Source organism: Cupressus sempervirens, chromosome 4 (genome assembly GCF_028749045.1).
Source record: "Cupressus sempervirens isolate cs-2001-9-10 chromosome 4, ASM2874904v1, whole genome shotgun sequence".
Classification (NCBI taxonomy): domain Eukaryota; kingdom Viridiplantae; phylum Streptophyta; class Pinopsida; order Cupressales; family Cupressaceae; genus Cupressus; species Cupressus sempervirens.
In genome coordinates this window covers 116,525,640-116,535,275 of record NC_143121.1, presented here as the reverse complement: position 1 = coordinate 116,535,275, position 9,636 = coordinate 116,525,640, and the positions used below count along the sequence as shown (strand labels likewise).

Genomic DNA, 9,636 nt, shown 5'->3' with positions numbered 1-9,636 from the left:
ATATATACATATGTATATATATATGTATATGTATATATATATATATGTATATGTATATATATATATATGTATATGTATATATATATATATATATATATATATATTTAAATTAATGCATGCATTCATTTTTAAAAAATAATTTAGAATTGAGAGTGTGCAAGTGTTATCTAGAAATTTAAGACTCTTATTTGATACTTTTAATTCTCTCTTTTGCATATTGTTTTGGGAACTAGCATAGAGTGGCATCAAATATCTATTGATTAGTTTAAAACATGTTACTTTTGATAAGTAGGAGATATTTTCCACAACATGTCAAATTGTGATATTGCTATCAAATTTAACTCTATACTTTTTGAGTCAAACTCATTGACCCATATATCATGAGTGGTGATTCACATATGAATCCATTTCTCATGAGAATAAATGGAACACTTAGCACTCATTGGATCTACGTGAGCACCCTAATGAAAAGGCATCCAACTCCTTTTTCATCAAACTTATTATAACCATTACCCACAATGAATAAAATAGTGCATCAACAATAAGAGCTAAGGGTATCAGGTTCCTACCAAGGTAACTTGAAATTTCGACCACAAAAAATCCTAGTGAACCCAAAACAAGATCCAATGAGTGCTAAGTGTTCCATTTATTCTCATGAGAGATGGATTCATGTGTGAATCACTACTCATGATATATGGGTCAATGAGTTTGACTCAAAAACTACAATGTTAAATCCTAATAGAATATCACAATGTTACTTTTGGTTAAATTTAGTCATTTATTATTGACACCATGGAACATGTAGAGGAGAAGTTGGATTTGCCATAGTTTAAAATTATGATTCATATTATGCAAATTTAATTATATTCTTGAACTTTATATTCTAATATTTTTATAATAAATATATGATTTATTGCATTTAAAAAAAAAAAAATTTATATAATTCATATTTGCTAAGCTCTACTTGGCAGCTTCAATAATAAAAAAGAAAATTCATACAAATTTAATATAATATGATTTTAATTCTTGTCCATCTTAAAAAAAAAATTTAAAACATTATTTAGATGAACTTAGATCGCTAATATTAAAATATATATTAAACAAATAATAATTACAAAATAAATTCACTTTAACCAATTGAAGATGAAATTAATACTTTTTACAAATACAATTTTAAAAAAAAAATTATTATTTGAAATTCCTGAAATATATATATATTATATATTACATCTGAAATAAGAAAATAACTACATAGCTGCTATGTCTTATATGTAAAGTAATAAATTATATTTTTGAATTCTACATATTGTCCTATACTAAGAAAAGCATGAAGATTGGTGGTTAATTTAATTTTCAAGTCGTTGGAATTGATTAGATGAATTTTGACAAGAATAACTGTTAAACTTGTATGTAGATATTACGAATCAATGCAAATTCTCTTTTCGTTCATTTATATTTTTACTTGTTTGTAATTTCGCTCAAAAAATTTTAAGACATTCTATTAATCGCAATAAGCAAATACAACTAGAATATCTATCGACCTTAGCCAAGTTTCTGTTTAGATGTTCTGCCATGTATTGTCAGACACAAGTGCATTATAGTCCAAACTTTCAACCACTCGCATAGCTGTTAGCATAGTCAACAGTAGGGTTGGGGATTTAAAAAGAACATTTTGGAGTGACGAAGTTTGAAGACTTCATATAATAAGGGGAAACAGACTTAGCAAGGACAACGTGCAATGCAAGAAAGTTTGATATACGTATAACAAAAACAGGTTAATGTGGGAAAAAAGTAGGATAAAATGGAATTATAACAATTCAGATCATTTAAACATCATTTTTAAAGGTTTATTTTTAGATGAAAAATGTTAGAGAGTTAAATTTGACTTATTTTTCGAAGGTTCCTCTCTTTCTTAGTATATGATGTTTAAGATTATTCTAACAATTCAAACACTTAGTACAGATGAAGACATTTTGACCTACAACTTAGAGAAATAAAAATCTGTTAACCTATATAAATAAAATTGCAAAATCAAATTGATCTAAGCAAATGGGAAAATGGTGAACAAGACACATTCAATATTTACCAACGGAGACTTGTGCAGGACTTTTGAGATTTGTTATTTTGAAGGGTAGATTTTGGGAAGGATAGCTAGACATCTTTCTTAGCTAAGTTGTGTTCACTTCCTAACTCACCAAAAAAAATACTACCATCTTGTACAAATGGACCAATTAACAACAAGAAAGTTAAAAATATATCAACTATTACTACATTTCTAATCAACTATTAATACTACGTGATATTATTCTTCTGAACTTTTTATGCACGCTAATTAGAGAGGATCCACAACTAGCCATCATTAGACCTCCTAGTGCTGTCTAGGACATTTCAACAAACAACTTACAGAAATAAAATTCTCTTAAATATCATACACTAACATTTGATTTCTAAGCTAGAAGTGTTAAATAGTTAAAAAATGATTTTCTTTTTGAAGCTTAATTTCTTCCTTAGTATATGATATTTAAGAATAACCATACAATTCTAACACTTAACACAGACATAGATATTTCAACCCAACATGGAAAAAAATCTCTTGACCTATACAAATCAAATTGCAAAAACAAATTGACATAAGCACATGTTAAAATAGTGAACAACGCACATGCAATATTTACCAAGGGAGACTTGTGCAAGACTCCTCAATTATTTGGAAGGGTAGCTATTGGGAACGACTGCTAGACATCTTTCCTGGCTAAGCCACATGGAAGACGTTTAGCATGATTCGAGTAAAAATGTCAATAAATGCCCATAAAAGCATGCTAAAAGAAGAGTGCTTGTACTTTGTAAGCTCAAAAACTTGAGGCCCACCAACAATGGCGGAGGAAATGCAGAGACACCTTAGTGCGGTCATATTTCCTGGGCACATCCACGGTCACACAATGCCTTCTGCCGAGCTTCTCCACCGTCACATAATGCCCTTCGTTGGGCTTGCCAAAAGCCTAGCCATTCACGGCCTTAACATCTTCATTGTCTCAACTGCACTCACCATGAAACGAATCAAACCCGAGGTGTCCGATACAGCTGGAATAGAACTGGTGGAGTTGGCGATGCCCGCCGTGCAGAGGCTGCCAACGGGCATCGAGTCATCCGCCGTGCTGCTGCCTTTGCTCACAGTCGGCATGGACCAATTGGAGAAGCCCTTCGAAGAGCTCTTACAAAAGCTGTCACCGGACTTTGTGATGTACGATTGCCTGCAGCACTGGGTTCCACGCGTGGCTGCCAAGATGCACAATCTCGTCGTCCCCATTTTGTTCCTCCCATCGGGAGTGGCCAGTTTCAGTTTTCTCCAAGGTCACCATGACATCACGTCGGGAAACCCTAGCGCGGAGGATCTCACCGTATCTCCGCCGGGATTCCCTTCGCTCAATGTTCACCTCGCGTTGTTCGAGGCGCGGAGGGCAACGGAGCTGATGTATGGTAAGCGTGATGGAGGGCTTAGCGTCGCCGAGAGGTCCAGCGTTTCCATGCGGGAGAGTTGGGCGGTGGCGTGCAATACTTGTTTGGAGGTCGAAGGAGTTTACGTGGAGTATTTGCAGAGCCTCGTGAAACGGCCGGTTTTCCCCGTTGGAATACTCGTGCCTAGACTATCGCCACCAAGCGTTGATGACATTTGCTTGCAGTGGCTCGATACGCAGCCCGCCGCTTCCGTTGTGGTCTTGTCTTTCGGCAGCGAGTGCGTCTTCTCCCGCCAGCAGCTCGACACAATTGCAATGGGACTGCGAGAGAGCAACGCGCCGTTCCTCTGGTTTCTGCCTGCTGGAAACGATCTGCCGCAAGGGTTCAGAGATCAATTAGGGGTATATTGTTCCTTATTCACTTGTCAATTGTAACTATTTAATACTTTTAGTTGGTCTCAGTGGTAACTTCTAAATATCAGGCATCACACATTAGAAAAGAAAATGAGTTTCTGAAAATAAATCAATTTTGACTATTTAATAAGTCATTCTCACTAGACCAATCTTAAACATCATACACCAAGGAAGAAATTAACTTTTAGAAAAATAAATCACTGGATCACTCTTAAACATCACACACTGAGGAAGATATTACTATTTGAGAAATAAATCAATTTTGCCAATGAAACGATTTTAACCTATGAATCAAGTCTTAATTTATGATGTTTAAGCCACTCTGAATTCCATGGCCTCTAGTATTACACACTAAGGAAGAGATAAACCTTCAAAATAAATAGTTAACTTTAGCTATTTGAGTTGCCTCTATCTAAATTTGTATATGTCATGAAATCTCAATGTCAATTTATTAAGAGAATGAAACACGTCAATTTGAGATCTCAAAGACTCATATGTTCATAAAAGAACAATCTTGTTTTATTTCATAAAATGGAAAGAATATGTTGTGTTTGAAGAAATTTTGTAATTATTTATGCTAGCATAAATTGGACAACCCCTAGAGTCACACACTAAGAAAGAAATAACATTTGAAAATAATTAGTTAACTTTAGCTATTTGAATTTTCTTCGATCTAAATTTGTATGTCATGAAATCTCCATGTCAATCTTGTAAGTGTATCAAGCATGCCAATTTTGAAGTTTCCAAGAGTTGTATGTGATTTTCTTATATTCAAAGAATAATAATCCATTTTTATTTCATAGAGGAACAAGAATAGATTGTGTTGGAAGATCTATTCTAATTGTTTAAATTGTTTTGTAGGAGAAGGGATTGATGGTGACAAAGTGGGTCCCAGAATCATACATTTTGAATCATGTCTCTATTGGAGCCCTTTTAACCCATTGTGGATGGAGTGCGATTACAACAGGCCTAAGGTTCAGGGTGCCACTCATAACCCTTCCAATGAATTTTGAGGAAGGGCTGAATGCGAAGCTTGTGCAAGGCCTCAAGATGGGAGTAGGAGTTAGTAGAGATGAAGATGATGGATATATTACTAAGGAGGACATTGTCAATGCAATTAAAGTTTTCATGATAGAAGAAGGAGAACAAATCAAATCTAATGTCACAAAAGTAAGTGACATGTTGAAAAGAAATAATTTTGGTGTTAGTGATAGAAACATGATAAACTTTGTTTCCATTCTTAAAGCATTCAATAAATAACTAGGTCAATAGGCTTTGCATAGTCTCTATTCTCACATGTATTTGAAAAGTTAAGGAGGTGAATGATGTTTTCTATTATCATCTCCACAACATACAAGCTTGAGTGTGTTAGATTGTTGTATTGTGCTTACTTTGTAGTAAGTAATTTTTCTTGTTAGATACACAACCATATGTTTGTGTATGTGTTTGAGAAATTGTAAGAAGGCTTGTATAATAAAAATTATTTTCTACGTATTTCACTCTATGAGTTCTACATATAGAATATATTACTTCCTAAATGCATTTTCTTTTATCTTCCATCTTAGTAGTGTTATGAAACTATGGTGCTAAATTATTTTTTTTCAATTAGCACTAACCAAAACTACAAGTAAGTTTTTAGAGGATATACTCAGCTTGGTTTTAATCAAATGAATAATGCATGCATTAGAAATATAGATATTTTTAACATAATCAAATATCCATGAACACAAGGCTTCATCTCAGTAATGAGTAAGAATTGTCTCATATTAGCTTTAGTTCTTTTACGACATATGGTGTTTTAAAATAGTAATTTTATTATTCTCAATGCATTAATCTTTGTAAATGTTAAGGACTACCTCAATAAGAATGTCATCTGAAAATGTGTCTATAATATTTTAAATCCCAATTTTTTTTAAATACTAGGATATAATATACATTTCATGAGGTCCTCCATATTACAATTTTAATTTTTATCCATCAGATAAAAATGTTCAAGCATAATTTCACCACATGTTTAAATATACAAAATTTGACCTATAGAGGATTAGATCTCGAGACAATTCTAAGAAGATGAGGAAATATGTCAACATAGATAAATATTTTAGCTAATGAAATTAACATTTGCCAAGAAAATTGTAAATATGTTGCATGTAAATAGATATTGTGTTATAAGTTATCATAAATAATAAATAATTGTGTATGTTATATTATATTATTGGTTTGAACTACATTTCAGTTGTTCTTTATCCAATGATTTTGCAATGAATAAAATTCTTCCCAACTAACTTAGTTTCCAAGAAAATCTCTTCCTTTTGGTTGTCTGGATCATATTTGAGTATCAAAATACTCTTGATGTTTTGTTTCCAATGTATACAATAATATACAACCAATCTAATGTCTTCCATCTTATCATCTCATTTATTATTGTCAGAGTGTACATAACTACAAAGGGTTTATTAGCTTCATAAACTATAGATTCCAAAAGACCTTTAACAATTTGATGCCTTCTAACTATGAATATTTTGAATGATGGATAGGAAAGATATCAAAGAATAATTATATACAAATCTTTTTATAACAAACCTTCTCCTATTGAAACCATGTGCAAATAGATGATAATTGAAACATACACCTTTTTCTGTACTACTTGTGATAGTTTTTGAGCTCCAAGAGTCTCATACATTGACAAGCTCTGATGGTTCCTTAGAATGTTAAGACTAGGAATACCTAGTTAACATTCACCTCGGTTGCAATTAACACATGATATGCATGTGATCCTAGATGCCATATGATGGTGATGAATTCTCACCATCTACTAGTAGCTCAAGTAGTGGCAAATACATGATACCTGTGGTAATTTATGCAATATCAATTCCAAGGATCTCCTAGCTTCATAAAATGAAAAAGGAAATATCCCACCATAGAAGTAGCATATATATGTTTTTAGTGATCATATTATGTTGACAATGGCTTTTGATACCACATGATGAGGCTGGTGGTGGTGGTGGTGGTGATTATGATGATGACGATGATGATGATGATGATGATGATGATGAGTACTCACCATCTTCTTGTATCTCAAGTAGTGGTAGAAGGTCTTCAATGCACATACATGTTCAGAAATAAAATCTAGAGAAATATTATGGGATCATAAGGGTTCGTAATGTCTCTTTCAACACACTAGGACTACTTATGACCTATTCCAATACAGTAGAGCTAACAAGTCTCTAGAAGCATTCATATTTATCAATAGGGGAGATACACCCATGTGATCTAAAATACTCTTAGATATCTCACTTCAATTGATGTCATATAGACTTTCAAGTTTTCTCCCACCTAGACCTCCTTATCCATTTAAAGTACCTAGATGAAAATAGGAATATGAAGTTCTCTGATAAGCTATAGAGATACCTTGGAAAATAAGATGCATTAAAATATAACTTAACATGATCTTATAAGAAGATATAGGAGTGATGGAAACAAATATAGCATTATAGTTGGTAAAAACCATATCAAACCTTGCTTGATTCAAAAATGTTATTTTTGTCTTAACTTGATACCTCTTTCCATGTCTACCAGTCTATTCTTGTTCTTTCTCTTGCCACTCTAAAGAATTTTGTGTACTAGGACTCAATGGTTATACGAATGCTTTATGATAAATCCAAATGAAATATATATTTCTCAAAAATAATAGTATTTAACATATACTACATACCCCATTTGTTGGAAATAAAAATTAGAAATGTACACTTCTGAAGGGGAGGTGAATTAGAAGTACTGATCTCTAAGAAATAAAAATTTTAACTTTAAAACAATACATGCATAAACATATTGAAATAAAATGTAAAGTGAATGCATCCACATAAACACTTAACACTAGATATGATTACTCAGAAACCCTCTAATGAGAAGGTAAAATAGAGATGGGGATGAAACCTACAATTCTTCACTACTGCAGCAATAAAGTTCAGCTAATAAGGTTACATGATTTGACCATTCTCATGATCTGCCTTATGAAAGGCTTGCTTTGTTAAAGGCTTACAAAGGATTGTTAGATCCCACACTATTAAAGGATTTTAACACCCTGTTAGAAGTTTTCCTGGCTAAAGGACTTTAGAACACTCATATGGAATGTCACCCTATTAAAGGATTTCTCTATGACTATTAAATTAACCATGATACAAGGATTTCATCATATTGATACAGTTGTTAGAAAGTAGAATAAAATGTTTGATCTAATACACTTACAATCTTGTATTACTAATTCAGAGCTCAATCCAGTCCATCTTGATCCTTTTGGTCTGGTGTGAAATCTATGTAACCTTGATCCTCTATTCTAATAACTGATTATGTAATTCTATCCTTCTTTGAAGTCACCTTGAATGTATACTGACCAATTCACCCCTTTTCACTTCAAATTTTCACTAGCATCATTTTCTCACATGCATTCTCTAATGCTCTCTTACACACTAAATTATGGGGCTTCGTCTGGCTTTAAGAAGACTTTGGTGGCTTAGGGTTATGCATGAATCTATGATAGAGATTCATCTAATTTTCGTGCTCAATTCCTTCCATTTTTCTCATTGGTTGCATGTTGATCACATAAGCAATCCAAATAGATTCAATCTTATCTTTAAAGCTTTGAGATGTATCCATACGTTGGCTCAGAAATAGTTTACATAGTTATTTTTGCCATCATAAAGAACTAGGTCATTTCTACGTTACTCAACACTTGTTAATACTAATGCTTGATACATACTATAATTCTATCTAGCTCGACACTTGAACTTGCTTGGCATCTATTGTTCACTCGACACTTGAACTACTCAAATAAGTCTATTTGCTTGACACTTTATTTACTCAGCACATGAGTGACTCTGCACTCATTGCAACTTCGCATCTATACATATTATATATCGCATATTTTACTTCCTTGGCATGAACTTGATAAAAGGCTTAAGTGTGTTGACACTCAATTGTCAAAACCTATTTTAGATCAACAATCTTCCCCTTTGACTGTTGATCCAATAAATAAGATTGACAAATGAGTGTCAACACACTTAACCATCTTCACCATGCATGCCAAATACACAATGGGAGCCAAGCCAAAATTTCTTCATGTACCAAGTCACAGATAGTGTCAAGCAAACTACAATTGATACTGAGCAGAACACATTTCAGTATAAGCTGAGCCATAGAGTATTCAACATGTGCTAAGTAGATCAGAAGACAGTGTGTGCCAAGCATTGTGAAGTTAATAGGATCTGAGTGATGCAGGAATTCTATAGGAGTTGAGTAACACAGGAGACATAGTAGATGCCGAGCAATCCAAAATAGATGGTGTTGAGCATCAGTATTACTTTATGAGCCGAGCAATGCAGAATTAGCATAAGATTTTGTGCTAATACAAACCAAGATGTAAAATAATTATGCATGACTCATGACAGGATAAGGAGATAAGATTGAATCCTTTCATTGACCTATGCAATCCTGATGTAGCCAATCAAAAAATTGGAATTGCATGCAGCCAATGGGTGAATTTCTAGGGTTTGAGTGGGAACATTTTATCCAATGATGCATAAAGATTCACTAATCTTTATAAGGGAGTCCTAAAGACATTCAAAAAAGAGTTGGAGTGAAGAAGGAATAGCAGAGCCTTTTATTAAGATTGTTGTAGAGCTTTCATTTTAAAAGATTAAGTGGAAAGGACAACAGTTGGACATTTAGTTGATCAAAACAAAGCAAGTGATACAGATGAATATAAGAT

The 9,636-nt window shown here is 33.1% G+C and overlaps 1 protein-coding gene across 1 annotated transcript; it reads left to right on the top strand.

Annotated features, from left to right (window-relative positions):
* Window positions 1-2,873: 2,873 nt before the first annotated feature.
* Window positions 2,874-5,129, top strand: LOC149560202 (cyanidin-3-O-glucoside 2-O-glucuronosyltransferase-like). Its single transcript, XM_089827576.1, has 2 exons — window positions 2,874-3,857; window positions 4,731-5,129. Exons 1-2 carry the CDS (start codon window positions 2,874-2,876, stop codon window positions 5,127-5,129), a joined length of 1,383 nt encoding a protein of 460 aa, XP_089683702.1.
* The last annotated feature ends 4,507 nt before the right edge of the window (window positions 5,130-9,636 follow it).

Excerpts from the sequence above, each read along its gene's own strand:
- LOC149560202 (XM_089827576.1), top strand. The coding sequence starts at position 2,874 with ATGGCGGAGGAAATGCAGAGACACCTTAGTGCGGTCATATTTCCTGGG. Across the intron at positions 3,858-4,730 it reads GGTTCAGAGATCAATTAGGG|GAGAAGGGATTGATGGTGAC; the intron begins GTATATTGTTCC and ends ATTGTTTTGTAG.